Consider the following 21,721-nt stretch of genomic DNA (forward strand, 5'->3'; position numbering starts at 1 on the left):
GACCCGATCCCAGATAAGCGGACGAAGATGAAGGATGATGGACTAGTTTATAGTTATCCAGTTGAGTTAGAATCCACCAGTGCTGTGTACAAAATGTAGTGCAATAAAAACAAATAAAAAATGATTTTTGTAACAGTGGAAATCCTTGTTGTGGATTTGGTTGATCCCATGGGAATGTTTAAAGCTTGGACAGCTGTATCATTCAATCCTTAACCACTAGAGAAACACTTACATGAAATATAGTATAAAAAAGCTTATTATCAGCCCAATGCACTGTACATAGTGACAGACACACACACACGCACACACACGGTCTCTGGGAGATTTGTATGGATGGTAACAGGAGGTGCGGGTTGTGCTGGTGACCAGGTGTCATGTTGCATGCATGACTGGTGAGTACTAGTAGGCCTGGCCAGTCTCAACCTGCAGCAGTCCCAGTACAGCTGAGTGGTCGGCCAGCTTCATCCTGCGCTGACTGGACAGGCTGACGTTCTTCGCCAGGTAATCAACAGCAGCTGGAGAATATCGGAGACAGGACACAGAGTTAATGTCAGGCTGCCCTGTCAACGTAGCGCGGCATTCCTTTTGTGTAAATTCTGTTGTTTTGCATGTTTAGAAAACGTGAGACCAGAAAGCAACGGTGTGTTTTGTTGTCTTCTGCAGGTATGTATTTTCATTTGTTTAATGTTATAATTTTCGCGGGTTCTATTTATCGTTCCATCTCATGCACTTGTTTATTTTGTCCACCTGGTGTCGCTGTTAGTCCCGTCTTCCCCGCACAACGGTGTTTCATGTTGTTGAGGGAGCGGCTGTATAGAAAACGTGAGACCAGAAAGCAACGGTGTGTTTTGTTGTCTTCTGCAGCGGCAAATAAATGCGAAAAAGCCACCTTCCGAGTCGTCTTTGATGCCCTTGCCAAGTCTGTTACACATGCACAAACATGTATTATGTTGCTTTATAACAACTGTAGACGACATTGTGTAAAAGTCATGTAAATCGGATGCCGGTTGTCAAAAAACTTTGGCCCGCAGGTGGCGCTGTGAGTATTAGTGAAAATTAGCTTGTAGACATCCTCAGGCCATGAGTTTTATCAAGCATGTGAAGTTTGGGACTGTTTGGTACAAGTCCAGCTGAGTTACATGAGCTTCTTTGATGGGGAATCACGTAAAGTAGCCACCCGCTACGGCTAAGCCATTCCGTCAAACGAAAAGATTTTGATAACTTTTAATCACAAAGGTCTTTAGATTGTACTGACCAAATTTGAAGTGGATCTGCAAAATTCCCTAGGAGGAGTTCGTTAAAGTATAGCGCCTAGAAATGGTCAAAAAAGAATGGGAAATTCAAACATAAATCAAAATTGCAGACTTCCACTATAATTTAGAGCATAGTCTCAAGAGACTTTTTTTAAAATCTACATATGGTACATGTGCCAACTAAATCACCTGAATCAAATAAATCATCTAAGCAACAAGTCCATACACTACTTTGTGGCGATCTAGCAATAGCTTGTCTTAACAACTGGTTTCAAATGCACAGCTAATAGTGTGAAAGCAAAGCTAACGATTATTATGCTAATGCTAACGGCTAATCGCGATTAGCAACACAACTTGTTTTACACTATAACATTTAGTCACAGTATAGAAAACAATTCACAAACTCGTATTTACCTCTTGTATATCACAACAGTCCAAACCACAGGATAACTGGTCGTCAGCCATTAAGTTGTGAACATTATTGCACTCTCACAATAGTCACTGTTCACTTGATAGTGATAATTCGCTTCTCCATTTCTCCAACACACTGAACCTGGCCGCATACTACTAAGCCCCACCCCTCTACATGAGAATGGGCTTGGATTGACTGTTAGTTTCAGGACAAGCCAATTAAACAAAGTCAAAACAAAGATTGACATATCATACTGCTACACAAGTTAGGCTGTTAGGGAGAACACATTCTGAATCATGTACCTATCAAACAAACTATGCTCATTTGCATGAACTGCAACTTTTGAACTTTGAGTCTCTTATTGAAATACATTTTATCCACCCATATCTATTTTTACCCATACTTGTACAGTTTTAACTTGGTTTTAGAAAACTATTTATATCCTGATGTCTGAATTAATTTTTAACAAGGGCTAAACCAATATTCTTCTAGTTCCTGTATCCACTATGTAGCGCTAGAGCACACATGCAAACATGCATTTTGTTGCTCTACATCAAGTGCTCTTTCAGGGTCTATATCAAGTGTAGACAACATCATGTAAATGACATGTGAATCGGATATTGTTTGTCAAATAACGCAGATTTCCTTTGGCCATGAGGTAGCGCTTTGACTTATATGGAAAATTGGCTTGTAGACATCCTCAGGCCATGACTGGTATCAAGCATGGCAAGTTTGGGACAGATTTGAACAAGTCCAGTGGAGATACATCAGCTTGCTGTTTCATGGGGAGTCACGTAAAATGGCCGCCACGCCACGGCTACACCATTCAATGAAACGTAAAGAATTTGATACATTTTAATCACAAAGGTCTTTAGATTGTACTGACCAAATTTGAAGTGGATCTGCAAAATTCCTGAGGAGGAGTTTGTTAAAGTATAGCACATCGAAATGGTCAAAAATTAATGAAAAAGTCAAACAAAAATCAAAATAGCAGACTTCCAGTATAATTTAGAGCATAGTCTCAAGAGACTTTTGTTAAAGTCTCCATGTGATACATGTACCCACTAAATTTCATACATCTAGGTGATATGTACCGCTGGGGCTGCTGTTTTGAATATTAGTAGGGGGCACTGTCAAGGCAATTTGTAAAAGAAAAGGCAAAACCCCATATTAGTTATTTATGTTTATCACCTATGACACATGTGCAAAGTTCCATGACTATTTGTTCATCCTAAGCCACAGAAAACTGAGCTTCCATTTCACGGTGAATAATGCGTTGCCATGGCTACATATTTTAATGAAAACTCACAAAATTCATGATGAAGTATCATCAATGTCTTAAGGCTTTCCTCAGAAAATGTGAGGTTCATCAGATCAACTGGCTCGGAGGAGTACATCAAAGTATAAAACGTGTCATTTCCTTTTGCCAGTAGGTGGCGTTATGTCTTTGAGAACATTTTGGCATCAAATTTGCTCAAGCCTGAAATAGCATTATGCATAACAAATTTTGGGAAGATTGGACAATGTCCCTTGGAGTTACACAACTCCCTCTTTCATAGCGAATGACACAAAATGTGAGCGAAGTGGGCGCACGCCACGTCAAGGTCGTTCAATGAAAACGCACCATTTTGATACATTTTCATCACAAAGGTCTTTAAATTGACCAAATTTGATGTTGATCACATAAACTCTGTAGGAGTAAACATGTGTGTCAAATTTCAAGTCAATCGGACATGTCGGGTGAAGGGCGTGGTCTCTTAAGCTGTAGGAGGCGCTAGTGAGCCATTTATTCATACCACAAAAATGGCACCCATAAAATCTCAAATTTTCCCACAGCCCTGATACGCCTGCCAAATTTGGGGAGTTTTTGAGTATGATAAAGCCCTGAAAAATGCGATTTAAGAGGCAAAATATTAAGAATTAAAGCTGCAAGCAGCGATGTACGGGGCCTCGCACCTTCCCGCGTGTCGGGGGTACTGGCGGGACGCCGGCAGACGCGGCCGCGAAAGTCTTTGACCATCGGACAACGCGTCCTGGAGTTGAACGTATTTTTCCCGCTGGACTCTGCGATGCTGGAATTTATGTGGTGCATATATTCTACCAGTTCCTATATCCACTATGTGGCGCTACAGAACACGTGTAAAAATGCATTATGTAGCTCTACATCAAGTGCAGACCACAACATGTAAATGTCATGTAAATCGGATTCCCAAAACGGATTCACAAAACGCTGACTTCCTGTTGCCAGTAGATGGCGTTACGACTGAGTGAAAATTGGCTTGTAGACATCCTCAGGCAATGACTGTTATCAAGTATGGTAAGTTTGGGACAGATTTAAGCAAGTCCAGTGGAGTTACATCAGCTTGTTGTTTAATGGCGAATCACGTAAAATGGCCGTCACGGCTACGTCATTCCATCAAACGTAAAGCTTTGAGTAACTTTTAATTGCAAAGGTCTTTAGACTTTACTGACCAAATTTGAAGTGGACCTGACAAAGTCCCTTGGAGGAGTTTGTTAAAGTATAGCGAATAGAAATCAAGGGACAATTCACACAAAAATCCAAATGGCCGACTTCCAGTTGATTTTAGAGTATGGTCCCAAGAGACTTTTCTTTAAGTCTATATGTGATACATGTGCTTACAAAATTTCATACATCTACGTCAAACGTATTCCGAGTTCTGACTCGGCAAAATTTTGTAGGGGGCGCTATTGAGCCGACTTGCCAATCTGAAACATTTAATCACATTAGAAAACTACATTCATGATTTTAAATGTGTGTGCCATGTTTGGTTCTGGTTGGAGCATGTTTAGCTGCTCAAAAACACCTTCGTTTTTCATGGCGAAGAATGCATCACCACGGCAACGGCCTTTCACGGAATAACAATCTTTGAGTAACTTTTCATCACAAGGGTCTTCAGACTGTACTGACAAAATTTGAAGTCGATCTGATTAATTCCCTAGGAGGTTTAACGTTAAAGTAGAGCGCCTGGAAATGTCTAAAACGACACTAGAAATTCATACAAAATTCAAAATGGCTGACTTCCGGTTGGGTTTAGGGCATGGCCCAAAGAGACTTTTATTTAAGTCCATATGTGATACATATTCCTACCAAATTTCATACATCTAGGTCTAACGTACTGCGAGGGCTGCTTTGTCGAAATATTGTAGGGGGCGCTATTGAGCCTACTTGCCACTTTAAAGCAATAAAACCATAACATGTCACTAAACTTTTGGCTTTAAATCTGTGTGCCAAGTTTGCTTATGTTTCAAGCATTTTTAGCCCCTCAAAAGCATCTTCGTTTTTCACGGCGAAGACTACGTCGCCACGGCAACGGCGTTTGACAAAACATCAAAAGCTTCATGAACTGGCATTATGAACTTCTTACATTTGTGTGGAACTAATTTGATGTTCATCAGATTTATCTACTAAGAGAAACATGCCAAAGTATAGAGGCTTTTACTTCCTGTTACCAGTAGGTGGCGCTATGACTATTGTACAAAATTGTTCTGTAGAAGTCTTCAGGACCGGAGACTCATCAAACATGGGAAATCTGGTAAAGGTCTGATGATGTGGAGTCGAGTTACATCAGTTTATTTGTTCACGGCGAAGGATAAAAATTCGCAGAGCCGCCACGTCGCCACGCTTCGACAACTTCCCACAATTTTCACAATGAAGCATTTTCAAGGTCTTAAGGCTTTTCTGACAAAATTTGAGAGGGATCCGATTAATCTGTGAGCAGTAGGATGTCAGAGTACACAACATATGACTTCCTGTTGCCACTAGGTGGCGCTATTACTATGATTCTAAATTGTCATATAGATGTTTTCCAGGTAAGGATCTTATGACATATGAGAGATTTGGAGCAGATTAGACAATGTACGGCCGAGTTACAACAACTTCCTGTTTCATGGCGAATGGTGTTTTTTTGCTGCCACGCCATGGACACATAGTTCGATAACTTTTTGATCTTTGAGTATCGTTTTACTGCCAAGGTCTCAAGAGCATACTGACCAAATCTGAAGGCAATCAGGTTTAATCTCTAGGAGGAGTTCGTTAAAGTATGATGCCTTGAAACGGTCCAAAAACGTCATAAAATTCAAAATGGCCGACTTCCTGTTTGGTTTACTGAAAAAATCCAAGAGGATTTTTTGTACGTCCCATCAAGTTGCAGATACCTACCAAATTTCATACAGCTAGGTGAAACCCAATGTTGGGGCTATTCAATAGGGGGCGCTACAGAGCCAATTTTTCATACTGCAGCTGGAAACACCAAGCGTTCTGCGAGTTTCGCAAATTCTGGCTTGTGTGCCAAATTTCAAGATCTCACTAGTATCCCAAGCACCTACTTTTCCCCTTCAAAGACATAGAATAAGAATAAGAATTAAAGCTGCAAGCAGCATTGATCGGGCCCTCGCAACGTCACACACGTCGAGGGTACTGGCAGGACTCTGGTTGATGCGGCAATGCATTTCTGTGACCATCATACACTGCATGCACAAGTTAGATGATATTTCCTGCGTCGACCAGCAGCATAGCAAGACCATGTTGCCAGGTCTTAAGCCTCAAATGTTTTGAGTGTACCTCCAATACAATCATAAATGTAAGCCTGTTAAGATCATTAAGAAAATGAACGTGTGAATGTGCTTCAGTATTTGTAACATAACAGACTGTCAGGTTACTGGGATGGAGTTCAACTCCCTGCAGTGTCCTACTGATTGTATTTGGACTTACATGAAAGTTAACAGAACAGCAGTGTCATTTGTTTTTACTTGAACACTTTAATTTGACACTGTTTTCATTTTAAGCTCTTCTGTAACTTTAGATTGTAGGGTGAAGCATTCATTGTAACATTTAACCTGATTCTCATGTAGAAGCTCTAGACAGATCATTTATACTAATGCCCACTGACATGGTTTGAAAAACACTGTTGATTAACTTTTGTTCTCCAAGCATCTTAGTTTGCACATATTTAGATCAGAGAAGTCTTTTTCTCATGGTGTGCCCACAAACCCTGTTTGGGCCGCTGTTATTATAGAATTCTGTTTACGTCCGTGGTTGCCAGTAGGTGGCGCTATGACTATGAGTTAATATTGGCATGCAGAAGTCCTAAAATCACGACAGCAATCAAGCATGTCAAGTTTGGGGCAGTTTTGACAAAGTAAGGTTGAGTTACAAAAGCTTGATGGATGATGGCGAATCATGTAAAATTGCCGCGACACCAAGTCCATGTTATCCGATGAAACATCAAGCTTTGAGTAACTTTTAATCGTTAAGGTCTTTAGGTTGTTCTGACCAAATTCTAAGCTGATCGGATTATTTCCCTAGGAGGAGTTCGTAGTGCAGCACCTGGAAAAGGAAATAAAACCACAAGAAATTCATACAAAATTCAAATTGGCTGACTGGGCTGACTTGGGTTTAGAGCATGGACCCCTAAGACTTTTTTTTAAGTCTACATGTAGACTTAAAAAAAAAAAAAAAAAGTAAGCAGGTGTATCACCTGCTTACTTAATTTCATACATCTAGGTGAAACGTACTGCGAGGGCTGCATCGTCGAAATATTGTAGGGGGCGCTATCGAGCCGAGTTGCCACTCTGAAGCATTAAAATCACATCAGATAACTACATTCAGGATTTGAAATGTGTGTGACAAGTTTGATTTTGTTTTGAGTATTTTTAGCCCCTCAAAAACACCATTTGCTTTTCATGGCGAGGAATGCATCGCCACGGCAACGGCATTTCACGAAACAACAAGCTTTGAGTAACTTTTAATCACAAAGGTCTTTAGATTGTTCTGACTAAATTCTAAGTTGATCTGATTAATTCCCTGGGAGGAGTTCGTTAAAGTAGAGCGCCTGGAAATTGAAAAAACGACACTAGAAATTCAGACTAAATTCAAAATGGCTGACTTCCGGTTGGGTTTAGGGCATGGCCCCAAGAGACTTTTATTTAAGTCCACATGTGATACATGTGCCTACCAAATTTTGTTAATCTATGTGAAACGTACTGCGAGGGCTGCTTCGTCGAAATGTTGTAGGGGGCGCTATTGAGCCGATTTAACACTCTGATTGAATAAAATCATATTATAGAACTACATTTTGGCCTTGTGATCTGTGTGTCAAGTTTGCTTGTGTTTCGAGCTTTTTTAACCTCTCCAAATGACCATCGTTTTTCACGACGAAGACTGCGTTACCACGGCAACGGCGTTCGACGAAACATCAAAAGCTTAGAGAACTGGCATTATGAACTTTTTACATTTGTGTGGAACAAATTTGATGTTGATCTGATTTTCCAACTAAGAGAAACAAGCCAAAGTATAAAGACTTTAACTTACTATTGCCAGTAGGTGGCGCTATGACTATGATTCAAAATTGGCTTGCAGATGTCTTCAGGCCTGGAGTTTAATCAAACATGTGAAATCTGGTAAAGATCTGATGATGCGGAGTGGAGTTACATCAGTTTATTCGTTCATGGCGAAGGATCGAAATTCGCAGAGCCGCCACGTCGCCACGCTTCGACAACTTCCTACAATTTTCACAATGAAGCATTATCAAGGTCTTAAGGCTTTTGTGACAAAATTTGAGAGGGATCCGATTAATCTGTGAGCAGTAGGGTGTCAAAGTACACAACATATGACTTCCTGTTGCCACTAGGTGGCGCTATTACTATGAATCTAAATTGTCATATACATGTGTTCAGGGTCAGGATGTTATGACATCTGTGAAATTTGGAGCAGATTAGGCAATGTACAGCCGAGTTACAACAACTTCCTGTTTCATGGCGAATGGTGTTTTTTTGCCGCCACGCCACGGACACATAGTTCGATAACTTTTTGATCTTTGAGTATCGTTTCACTGCCAAGGTCTCAAGAGCATACTGACCAAATCTGAAGGCAATCAGGTTTAATCTCTAGGAGGAGTTCGTTAAAGTATGGCGCCTTGAAACGGTCCAAAAACGTCATAAAATTCAAAATGGCCGACTTCCTGTTTGGTTTAGGATATACCTCCTTTTGACTTTTTTGTACGTCCCATCACGTTCCACATACCTACCAAATTTCATACAGCTAGGTGAAACCCAAAGTTGGGGCTACTCTGTAGGGGGCACTATCGAGCCAAAATGTCATGCCGCAGCTGGACACCCCAATAATACTGGAATTTTCACCACGATTGAATTTTGTGCCAAATTTCAAAAGATTCCCATTATCCCAAACACCTCCTTTTTGCGATGAAACTGGTACGATAATAATAATAATAATAATAATAATAATAATAATAATAATAAAAAACATTAGAATAACAATAGGTCCTCCGCTCCGACTACGTCGGTGCTCGGGCCCTAATAATAAACATTTGAAGAACAATAGGTCCTACGCTACCGACTACATCGGTCCTCGGGCCCTAATAATCAGTACAATTTCAATAGGGCCTTCGCTGGCCCGACGTTGTCAGTGGCTCGGGCCCTAATAATAATACCCCTTACAATTTCAATAAGGCCTTCGCTGGCCCGACGTTGTCAGTTGCTCGGGCCCTAATAATACATTTGGAGTTTAAATCAAAATATTTTTGTCTCTCTCAAAATAGTCATTATTGAAGGAAAGGAAAAAATGACAGCTGACCCCAAACTTCTGAATTAGCAGCAGTGTGTGTGTGTGTGTGTGTGTGTGTGTGTGTGCTTGTATATTTTTCTAGGTCTTCATTGAAGCTATATGTTGTTTACACTGAGTAAAATTTGTATATTAATGCTTCTCCCAACTGACACTAAAAATATCTCTGCTGAAAAATGAGACATGGAATCTAACTTTCATGGGAACTTCTGTTTTCAAATGTGTTTCAAATATGTATGACCCAGGTACACAATAACAATATATGATACTAAAATGATTGAATTAGTCAAATTAGTTGTGACTGAAGACATAAATCTTTGAAAACAGGTCACAAATATAGAGTTCTGTACATGAAGTTAGCTTTTCCCAGATGGTAAAAAATGTTGCCAGTGAATATAATGCAGGCAACATTTATGTTTCAAAAACGTATCTGACAAAACAAATGAGTCGTAAACAAACGTAATTTCTTGGAGGAAGACTGTTGCTTTGCTCTAGCCTCTTGGACCCGAGAGCCGGCAAACGCATTCCTCCAAAAATTCACCCACTCATAATGCCAAACAAGTGCACTCATCAGTAACAAATGTAATGATGATACCTGCTCAAAGTGCAGCTCCTGCTCTACAAAGTCATCTCAGCTGTTTGTACAAACTCCAAACACAACTCAGACAAAGCTACATATAATACCAAATATCAAAATCCATATAGCGCCCCCTAGGCAGACTCACTCGCCACATTTATGCCAATAATAATAATAATAATAATAATAATAATAATAAAAATGTATTCAATGCTAACACCCCTTAGCTCAAGAGATCGCTAGCAACCAGACGGGCGCAGCCATATTTTTCATATTCCGCTACGACACAGCATCGCAGCATTACTTACAAAACAAAGCCATCATCATAATCTGCATTATCGATCACGTCATAAACCAGCTCCTTACTTTGAGATGTTCTGCAGCAAAAAAATTATTAATCCGTTAAAACCAAAAGTATTAAAATAGCCCTTACAGTTGCAACGCTACACTCATTCTAGTATGGGTATGCTATTTTCGAGCTGAGGCCTAAAAATAGGGCTAGGGTACAGAAGGCTAGTGAGTATATGTGGCAGCAGTCCCTTGTACTGCTGGGGATTGTATTGTTTCCATGAACACACACTGCTGTTTATTTGTACTCAATGATGATGTGTTTTAATACCTTTTGGATAACAATGGAGCTTATGGCACAGAGGAAGCAAATGAATCAGGCTGATCCACAAAATACTACTACTTAGTAGTTACATTCTATTTGGTGTGGTGCTGCCAATATTTGGTGACAGGAAGAAAAAAACACTGAATATCACTATACTTGAACATGCATTATATTGCAGCAGCATTGTTTGTTTTATGTCCAGTCATACTGACTGACAAGAACACTACGTTTGACAGACACACAAAAAGAGCCAACAGTTTGGCTCCACAAACAAAAAGACTGGCAGCCACCAGAATAACTGAGGTTGTTGCAAAGCTGGCATTAATGCTCAGCATATTTTTCTGTCTGAGTGGTGGATGTTGCCCTTCCCTGGTTTAGCTGGCGATAACTTATCTTTTATAGGGCAGGAGAGAGGAGGGCTGACAGCAGATGTGATGTGACATGGTGTGTTTAGGTGTGCATGTGTGTGGGGCTATCAAGGGAAGATAAGCAAGGCATTTCAGTTAGGATGCTAGCATGCACAGAAAGGAAGCTGTCACTCTGTGCTGAAGGATGAGAGAAAGAAGAGCACCTATGGGTGGGCAGGTCTGTCTGCCAAGATGCCAGTCAACTCGATAGCAAGTGTGGGAGCAGCATGTGTATGTGTGTGTGTGTGTGTGTGTGTGTGTGTGTGTGTGTGTGTGTGTGTGTGTGTGTTTCTCAAGGGTTTAGTGAGGCCCTCTAAAGGAAGCTATTTTTCCTGTCAACCAGCTTTATACCTTAAATCCCTGTTGAGCAGTCATGCTGAGAGTCCTTTGCCTCCAAGATTGAGCCTATCTGATAACACACACATGAACGCATACACAAACACAGGTGAACACACACACTCACGAACCTCAGCTATTTTGACAGTATGTACTTTAATCTGTCAGGAGCTTCCTGGATTAGAACAAGAGAAGAGTCAAATGTCTGAAGTAAACTGTTAAATATATCTGCAGGAGGGAGAGGTGGGGGTGGAGGGCCACAATCAAACCACAACCGTCACAGAGGATCAGTTGTAGCATCAGAGATATTTTCTTAAAAAAATGCTTTCTGATAAATAAAAAAAACAGTTTTGCTTTTGTGTTTTAGCGATCGTACTGACTCAGTTTGAAGGAAAATCTCAGCAATTACTTTGATGAGAAGGATGTTTGGCAGCAACGGAGGATTGGACAATTCCACACCTCAAGGTTTACATTCAATGCCAAGTAGAGGTGTAGACACAGGTATAGGGACACTGTGACACTGTGAAATCTTACATCAGGTTTTGTGAAGACATGTGTGCCAACTAAAACATTCTGCACATACAACAGCAATAAGCCTTGGTTTACTGCAGAACTCAGACAGCTTCGTCAGGCCAAGGAGGAGGCCTACAGTAGTGGTGACAGACATACAACCAACTAAATTATCTGTCTCTGTATCTGTTCAACCAATAAAATGACCTGTCTCTGTATCTGTTCAACCAACTAAATTATGTCTTTGTATCTGTTCAACAAACTAAATTATGTCTCTGTATCTGTTCCACCAACTAAAGAATAATAATTAAAGCTGCAAGCAGCGATGAACGGGCCCTCGCACCTTCCCGCGTCTCAGGGGTACTGGCGGGACACCGGCAGACGCGGCCACAAATGTCTTTGATCATCGGACAACGCGTCCCGGAGTTTAACATATTTTTCCCGCTGGACTGTGCGATGCTGGAAATTATGTAGTGCAAATATTCCACCAGTTTCTGCATCCACTATGTGGCGCTACAGAACACACGCAAACATGCATTACGTTGCTCTACATCAAGTGCAGACCACATGTCAATGTCATGTAAATCGGATTCCGTCTGTCACATAACGCTGACTTCCTGTTGCCAGTAGGTGGCGCTATGACTTTGAGTGAAAATTGGCTTGTAGACATCCTCAGGCAGTGACTGTTATCAAGTATGGCAAGTTTGGGACAGATTTAAACAAGTCCAGTGGAGTTACATCAGCTTGTTGTTTAAAGGCGAATCACGTAAAATGGCCACCACACCACAGCTATGTCATTCCATCAAACGTAAAGCTTTCAGTAACTTTTAATTGCAAAGACCTTTAGATTGTACAGACCAAATTTGAAGTGGATTTGACAAAGTAGCTAGGAGGAGTTCGTTAAAGTATAGCGAATAGAAATCAAGGGAAAATTCACACAAAAATCAAAATGGCCGACTTCCGGTTGATTTTAGAGTATGGTCCCAAGAGACTTTTTTTAAGTCTATATGTGATACATGTGCCTATTAAATTTCATACATCTAGGTCAAACGTATTTCGAGGGCTGCATCGGCAAAATTTTGTAGGGGGCGCTGTTGAGCCAACTTGCCAATCTGAAACATTAAAATCACAATAGAAAACTACATTCATGATTTTAAATGTGTTTGCCATGTTTGGTTATGGTTGGAGCATGTTTAGTCGCTCAAAAACACTTTCGTTTTTCATGGCGAATAATGCATCGCTACGGCAACGGCCTTTCACGAAATAACAATCTTTGAGTAACTTTTCATCACAAGGGTCTTCAGACTGTACTGACCAAATTTGAAGTCGATCTGATTAATTCCCTAGGAGGAGTTCGTTAAAGTATAACGACTGGAAATCAAGGGAAAATTCACACAAAAATCAAAATGGCCGACTTCCTGTTAATTTTAGAGCATGGTCCCAAAAGACTTTTTTTTAAGTCTCCATGTGATACATGGGCCTACCAAATTTCATAAATGTAGGTCAAACGTAGCACTGGGGCTGCGTATTTGAATATTTGTAGGGGGCGCTATCGAGGCAATTTGAAACAGTCAAGCCAAAAAGCCAAATGAAATATTTATATCACCTATGACACCTGTGTAAAGTTCCAAGGCTTGTTGAGCATCCTAAGCCACATAAAAATAAGCTTCATTTTTCATGGCGAATGACGCGTTGCCACGGCAACAGCGTTTTGCATCAACTCACAATATTCATGATAAAGCATCATCAATGGCTTACCTTACCAAATTATAGACTGATCTGGGTAACTTCCTAGTCAGAGTACATCAAAGTATAAAACTTGTCATTTCCTTTTGCCAGTAGGTGGCGCTATGACTTTTTGAAAATGTTGGCATGGGAATGTGCTCAAGACTGGACCAGCATCATGCATAACAAGTTTGGGGCAGATTGAATACAGTACCTTGGAGTTACAACAACTTCCTCTTTCGTGGCGAACGGCACGAAATGTGCGTGACATGGGCGCCACATAAAATGAAGGTCGTTCAATGTCAGTAGACCATTTTTGCAAATTTTCATCATTAAAGTCTTTAGATCACCCTGACCAAATTTGAAGTTGATCGCATACATTTTGTGGGAGAAGTTTGTTCAAGTACAACGCCTGAAAACGATGAAAAATGCCTAAAAATGCAAAAAATGGGAGTATTACTGTATCGCCCCTGAGTGGTTGTATGGAATAAAAATTTGAGAGTTTGTTACAGAACACAATGTGGACATACACACCAGATTTCGTGACGATAGGCCACATGGTTTTGAAGTTATATGTATTGCTGTAAAAGGCAACGCCCCTATGAAATTCATTGGTCCATATATTCCTATTGCAATGGGTTATCAACAAGCTTTTAGTAACTTTTGATGATATAGATCCAATAATGATCCACAGCAAATGTGGTACCAATCAGACCCAGCTTGTAGGAGGAGTTTGTGAAAATGTGTTTTTCACAAAATTCAAAATGGCGGAAAATATTGGAGGGCGGAGCTTAGGGGTCTGATTGGGTTTTTTGCAGAGTAGGTGGAGGTGGACATGTGTGTCGAATTTCAAGTAAATCGGACACAATGGGTAAGAGTTGCCGCAAGGAGTTGCCGGTCAGATTTCTAGGGGGCGCTAGCAAGCCATTTTTTCAAACTTAAGCATGGGACCCATAAATTATCAAATTTTCCCTCTATTCTGGTATGCTTGCCAAATATGGGGAGTTTTGGGATATGATAAAGCCCCCAAAAAGGCAATTCATTTGAGAGAAAAAGAATAATAATAAATAAAGCTGCAAGCAGCATTGATCGGGCCATCGCAACGTCACACACGTCGAGGGTACTGGCAGGACTCTGGTTGATGCGGCAATGCATTTCTGTGACCATCATACACTGCATGCACAAGTTAGATGATATTTCCTGCGTCGACCAGCAGCATAGCAAGACCATGTTGCCAGGTCTTAAGCCTCAAATGTTTTGAGTGTACCTCCGATACAATCATAAATGTAAGCCTGTTAAGATCATTAAGAAAATTAACGTGTGAATGTGCTTCAGTATTTGTAACATAACAGACTGTCAGGTTACTGGGATGGAGTTCAACTCCCTGCAGTGTCCTACTGATTACGGCCCGAGCACCGACGTAGTCGGAGCGGAGGACCTATTGTTATTCTAATGTTTTTTATTATTATTATTATTATTATTATTATTATTATTATTATCGTACCAGTTTCATCGCAAAAAGGAGGTGCTTGGGATACTGGGAATCTTTTGAAATTTGGCACAAAATTCAATCGTGGTGAAAATTCCAGTATTATTGGGGCGGCATGACATTTTGGCTAGATAGCGCCCCCTACAGAGTAGCCCCAACTTTGGGTTTCACCTAGCTGTATGAAATTGGGTAGGTATGTGGAACGTGATGGGACGTACAAAAAAGTCAAAAGGAGGTATATCCTAAACCAAACAGGAAGTCGGCCATTTTGAATTTTATGACGTTTTTGGACCGTTTCAAGGCACCGTACTTTAACGAACTCCTCCTAGAGATTAAACCCGATTGCCTTCAGATTTGGTCAGTATGCTCTTGAGACCTTGGCAGTGAAACGATACTCAAAGATCAAAAAGTTATCGAACTATGTGTCCGTGGCGTGGCAGCAAAAAAACACCATTCGCCATGAAACAGGAAGTTGTTGTAACTCGGCTGTACATTGCCTAATCTGCTCCAAATTTCTCATATGTCAGAACATCCTGACCCTGAACACATGTATATGACAATTTTGAATCATAGTAATAGCGCCACCTAGTGGCAACAGGAAGTCATATGTTGTGTACTTTGACACCCTACTGCTCACAGATTAATCGGATCCCTCTCAAATTTTGTCACAAAAGCCTTAAGACCTTGATAATGCTTCATTGTGAAAATTGTAGGAAGTTGTCGAAGCGTGGCGACGTGGCGGCTCTGCGAATTTCGATCCTTCGCCATGAACAAATAAACTGATGTAACTCGACTCCGCATGATCAGACCTTTACCAGATTTCCCATGTTTGATGAGTCTGTGGTCCTGAAGACATCTACAGAACAATTTTTTAAAATAGTCATAGCGCCACCTACTGGTAACAGGAAGTAAAAGTTTCTATACTTTGGCATGTTTCTGTTAGTAGATAAATCTGATGAACATCAAATTAGTTCCACACAAATATAAGAAGTTCATAATGCCAGTTCATGAAGCTTTTGATGTTTCGTCAAACGCCGTTGCCGTGGCGACCCAGTCTTCGCCGTGAAAAACGAAGATGCTTTTGAGGGGCTAAAAATGCTTGAAACATAAGCAAACTTGGCACACAGATTTAAAGCCAAAAGTGTACTTACATGTTATGGTTCTATTGCTCTAGAGTGGAGAGTCGGCTCAATAGCGCCCCCTACAATATTTCCACAAAGCAGCCCTCGCAGTACGTTAGACCTAGATGTATGAAATTTGGTAGGAATATGTATCACATGTGGACTTAAATAAAAGTATCTGGGGGGGGCCATGCCCTAAACCCAACCGGAAGTCAGCCATTTTGAATTTTGTATGAATTTCTAGTGTCGTTTTAGACATTTCCAGGGGCTCTACTTTAACGAACTCCTCCTAGGGAATTAATCAGATCGACTTCAAATTTGGTCAGTACAATCTAAAGATCTTTGTGATGAAAAGTTACTCAAAGGTTGTTGTTTCGTAAAAGGCCGTTGCCGTGGCAATGCATTCTTCGCCACGAAAAACAAAAGTGTTTTTGAGGGGCTAAAAATGCTCAAAACGTAACCAAACTTGTCAAACACATTTAAAATCCTGAATGTAGTTATCTGATGTGATTTTAATGCTTCAGAGCGGCAAGTTGGCTCGATAGCGCCCCCTACAATTTTTGGACGATGCAGCCATCGCAGTACGTTTCACCTAGTTGTATAAAATTTGGTAAGCAGATGTATCACATGTAGACTTAACAAAAAGTCTAGGGGTTCATGCTCTAAACCCAACCGGAAGTCAGCCATTTTGAATTTTGTATGAATTTCTCCTGTTTTTTTCCATTTCCATGTGCTGTACTACGAACTCCTCCTAGGGAATTAATCCGATCAACTTAGAATTTGGTCAGAACAATCTAAAGACCTAGCGATTACAAGTTACAAAAAGCTTGACGTTTCATCAAACAACATGGACTTGGTGTAGCGGCCATTTTACATGGTTCGCCATCATCCACCAAGCTGTTGTAACTCAACTGTACTTTGACAAAACTGTCCCAAACTTGACATGCTTGATTACCGTCATGATTTTAGGACTTTTGCATGCCAATATTAACTCATAGTCATAGCACCACCTACTGGAAACCACAGAAGTAAGCAGGATTCTTTAATTACAGCAGCCCAAACACTGAATTTATTTAAAGGGTTCGTGGGCACACAATGAGAAAAAGACTTCTCTGATCTAAATATGTGCAGACTAAGATGCATGGAGAGCAAAAGTTAGACAACAGTGGTTCTCAAACCATGTCAGTGGGCATTAGTATAAATGATCTGTCCAGAGCTTCTACATGAAAATCACGTTAAATGTTACTATGGATGCTTCACACTACAATCTAAAGTTATAGAAGAGCTTAAAATGAAAACAGTGTTAAATTAAAGTGTTAAAGTAAAAGCAAATGACAATACTGTTCTGTTAAATTTCATGTAAGTTCAAATACAATCTGCAGGACACTGCAGGGAGTTGAACCCCATCCCAGTAAACTGACGGTCTGTTATTTTATAAACACTGAAACACATTCACACATATTCATTTTCTTAATGATCTTAACAGGCTTACATTTATGATTGTATCGGAGGTACACTCAAAACATTTGAGGCTTAAGACCTGGCAACATGATCTTGCTACGCTGCTGGTTGAGGCAGGAAATACTGTTTAACTCGTGCACGCAATGTATGATGGTCACAGAAATGCATGGCCGCGTCAACCAGAGTCCTGCCAGTACCCTCGACGTGCGTGAAGTTGCGAGGGCCCGATCAATGCTGCTTGCAGCTTTAATTATTATCGTACCAGTTTCATCGCAAAAAGGAGGTGCTTGGGATACTGGGAATCTTTTGAAATTTGGCACAAAATTCAATCGTGGTGAAAATTCCAGTATTATTGGGGTGTCCAGCTGCGGCATGACATTTTGGCTCGATAGCGCCCCCTACAGAGTAGCCCCAACTTTAGGTTTCACCTAGCTGTATGGAATTTGGTAGGTATGTGGAACGTGATGGGACGTACAAAAAAGTCAAAAGGAGGTATATCCTAAACCAAACAGGAAGTCGGCCATTTTGAATTTTATGACGTTTTTGGACCGTTTCAAGGCACCGTACTTTAACGAACTCCTCCTAGAGATTAAACCCGATTGCCTTCAGATTTGGTCAGTATGCTCTTGAGACCTTGGCAGTGAAACGATACTCAAAGATCAAAAAGTTATTGAACTATGTGTCCGTGGCGTGGCGGCAAAAAAACACCATTCGCCATGAAACAGGAAGTTGTTTTAACTCGGCTGTACATTGCCTAATCTGCTCCAAATTTCTCACATGTCATAACATCCTGACCCTGAACACATGTATATGACAATTTTGAATCAGAGTAATAGCGCCACCTAGTGGCAACTGGAAGTTGTAGGTTTTGTACTTTGACATCCTGCTCCTCACAGATTATTCCGATCCCTCTAAAGTTTTGTCAGGTAAGCCTTAAGATGTTGATAATGCTTCATTGTGAAGATTGTCAGAAGTTGTCGAAGGGCGGTGATGTGGCGGCTCGGCGAACTTCGATCCTTCGCCATGAACGAATAAACTGATGTAACTCGACTCTGCATCATCAGATCTTTATCAGATTTCACATGTTTGATTAAACTCCAGGCCTGAAGACATCTGCAAGCCAATTTTGAATCATAGTCATAGCGCCACCTACTGGCAATAGTAAGTTAAAGTCTTTATACTTTGGCTTGTTTCTCTTAGTTGGAAAATCAGATCAACATCAAATTTGTTCCACACAAATGTAAAAAGTTCATAATGCCAGTTCTCTAAGCTTTTGATGTTTCGTCGAACGCCGTTGCCGTGGTAACGCAGTCTTCGTCGTGAAAAACGATGGTCATTTGGAGAGGTTAAAAAAGCTCGAAACACAAGCAAACTTGACACACAGATCACAAGGCCAAAATGTAGTTCTATAATATGATTTTATTCAATCAGAGTGTTAAATCGGCTCAATAGCGCCCCCTACAACATTTCGACGAAGCAGCCCTCGCAGTACGTTTCACATAGATTAACAAAATTTGGTAGGCACATGTATCACATGTGGACTTAAATAAAAGTCTCTTGGGGCCATGCCCTAAACCCAACCGGAAGTCAGCCATTTTGAATTTAGTCTGAATTTCTAGTGTCGTTTTTTCAATTTCCAGGCGCTCTACTTTAACAAACTCCTCCCAGGGAACTAATCAGATCAACTTAGAATTTGGTCAGAACAATCTAAAGACCTTTGTGATTAAAAGTTACTCAAAGCTTGTTGTTTTGTGAAATGCCGTTGCCGTGGCGATGCATTCCTCGCCATGAAAAACAAAAGTGTTTTTGAGGGGCTAAAAATACTCAAAACAAAATCAAACTTGTCACACACATTTAAAATCCTGAATGTAGTTATCTGATGTGATTTTAATGCTTCAGAGTGGCAACTCGGCTCGATAGCGCCCCCTACAATATTTCGACGATGCAGCCCTCACAGTACGTTTCACCTAGATGTATAACATTTGGTAAGCAGATGTATCACATGTGGATATAAAAAAAAGTCTTAGGGGTCCATGCTCTAAACCCAACCGGAAGTCAGCCATTTCTATATTTGTATGAATTTCTCGAGTATTTTTCCCATTTCCAGGTGCTGTACTACGAACTAGTCCGAGGTAATTAATCAGATCAGCTCAGAATTTGGTCAGAACAATCTAAAGACCTTTGTGATTAAAAGTTTAGAATTCATCAAACATGGACTTGGTGTAGCGGCCATTTTACATAGTTCGCCATCATCCATCAAGCTGTTGTAACTCAACTGTTCTTTGTCAAAACTGTCCCAAAGTTGACATGCTTGATTACTGTCATGATTTTAGGACATCTGCATGCCAATATTAACTCATAGTCATAGCGCCACCTACTGGCAACCACGGACGTAAGCAGGATTCTATAATTACAGCGGCCCGAACACTGAACTTAATAAAAGGGTTTGTGGACACACCATGAGAAAAAGACTTCTCTCATCTAAATATGTGCAAACTAAGATGCTTGGAGAGCAAAAGTTAGACAACAGTGGTTCTCAAACCATGTCAGTGGGCATTAGTATAAATGATCAGTCCAGAGCTTCTACTCAAGAATCAGAATAAATGTTGCAATGAATGCTTCACATTACAATCTAAAGTTACAGAAGAGCTTAAAATGAAAACAGTGTTAAATTAAAGTGTTCAAGTAAAAGCAAATTACACTACTGTTCTGTTAACTTTCATGTGAGTCCAAATACAATCAGCAGGACAATGCACCCAGTAAACTGACAAGTCTGTTATGTTCCAAACACTGAAGCGCATTCACGCACATTCATTTTCTTAATGATCTTAACAGACTTACATTTATGATTGTATCGGAGTAAACTCAAAACATTTGAGGCATAATGCCTGGCAACATGATCTTGCTACGTTGCTGGTTGACGCAGAAATATCATCTAACTCGTGCACGCAGTGTATGATGGTCACAGAAATTCATGGCCGCGTCAACCAGAGTCGTGCCGGTATCCTCGACATGCGCGTAGTTGCGAGGGCCCGATCAATGCTGCTTGCAGCTTTAATTGTATTTGGACTTACATGAAAGTTAACAGAACAGCAGTGTCATTTGTTTTTACTTGAACACTTTAATTTAACACTGTTTTCATTTTAAGCTCTTCTGTAACTTTAGATTGTAGTGTGAAGCATTCATTGTAACATATAACCTGATTCTCATGTAGAAGCTCTGGACAGATCATTTATACTAATGCCCACTGACATGGTTTGAAAAACACTGTTGATTAACTTTTGTTCTCCAAGCATCTTAGTTTGCACATATTTAGATCAGAGAAGTCTTTTTCTCATGGTGTGCCCACAAACCCTGTTTGGGCCGCTGTTATTATAGAATTCTGTTTACGTCCATGGTTGCCAGTAGGTGGCGCTATGACTATGAGTTAATATTGGCATGCAGAAGTCCTAAAATCACGACAGCAATCAAGCATGTCAAGTTTGGGGCAGTTTTGACAAAGTAAGGTTGAGTTACAAAAGCTTGATGGATGATGGCGAATCATGTAAAATTGCCGCTTCACCAAGTCCATGTTATCTGAAGAAACATCAAGCTTTTAGTAACTTTTAATCGTTAAGGTCTTTAGGTTGTTCTGACCAAATTCAAAGCTGATCGGATTATTTCCCTAGGAGGAGTTCGTAGTGCAGCACCTGGAAAAGGAAATAAAACCACAAGAAATTCATACAAAATTCAAATTGGCTGACTTCCGGTTGGGTTTAGAGCATGGACCCCTAAGACCTTTTTTTAAGTCTACATGTGATACACCTGCTTACTTAATTTCATACATCTAGGTGAAACGTACTGCGAGGGCTGCATCGTCGAAATATTGTAGGGGGCGCTATCGAGCCGAGTTGCCACTCTGAAGCATTAAAATCACATCAGATAACTACATTCAGGATTTTAAATGTGTGTGACAAGTTTGATTTTGTTTTGAGTATTTTTAGCCCCTCAAAAACACTTTTGTTTTTCATGGCGAGGAATGCATCGCCACGGCAACGGCATTTCACGAAACAACAAGCTTTGAGTAACTTTTAATCACAAAGGTCTTTAGATTGTTCTGACCAAATTCTAAGTTGATCTGATTAGTTCCCTGGGAGGAGTTCGTTAAAGTAGAGCGCCTGGAAATTGAAAAAACGACACTAGAAATTCAGACTAAATTCAAAATGGCTGACTTCCGG

General features: G+C 40.5%; 1 protein-coding gene across 2 annotated transcripts in view; it reads right to left on the reverse strand.

Moving 5' to 3' along the window:
- Positions 1–399: 399 nt before the first annotated feature.
- The window catches only part of LOC137889249 (paired box protein Pax-7-like), a 145,887-nt gene continuing 124,565 nt past the window's right edge, over positions 400–21,721 (reverse strand). For both annotated transcript variants that reach the window (XM_068733021.1, XM_068733020.1), the window contains exon 9: positions 400–515. In XM_068733021.1, the coding sequence (XP_068589122.1) occupies positions 400–515 (116 nt within the window). The remainder of the gene's footprint in view (positions 516–21,721) is intronic.

This window comes from Cebidichthys violaceus, unplaced genomic scaffold (assembly GCF_023349555.1).
Source record: "Cebidichthys violaceus isolate CVI_PGR_0920_01 unplaced genomic scaffold, fCebVio1.0.p SCAF_6, whole genome shotgun sequence".
Classification (NCBI taxonomy): Eukaryota; Metazoa; Chordata; class Actinopteri; order Perciformes; family Stichaeidae; genus Cebidichthys; species Cebidichthys violaceus.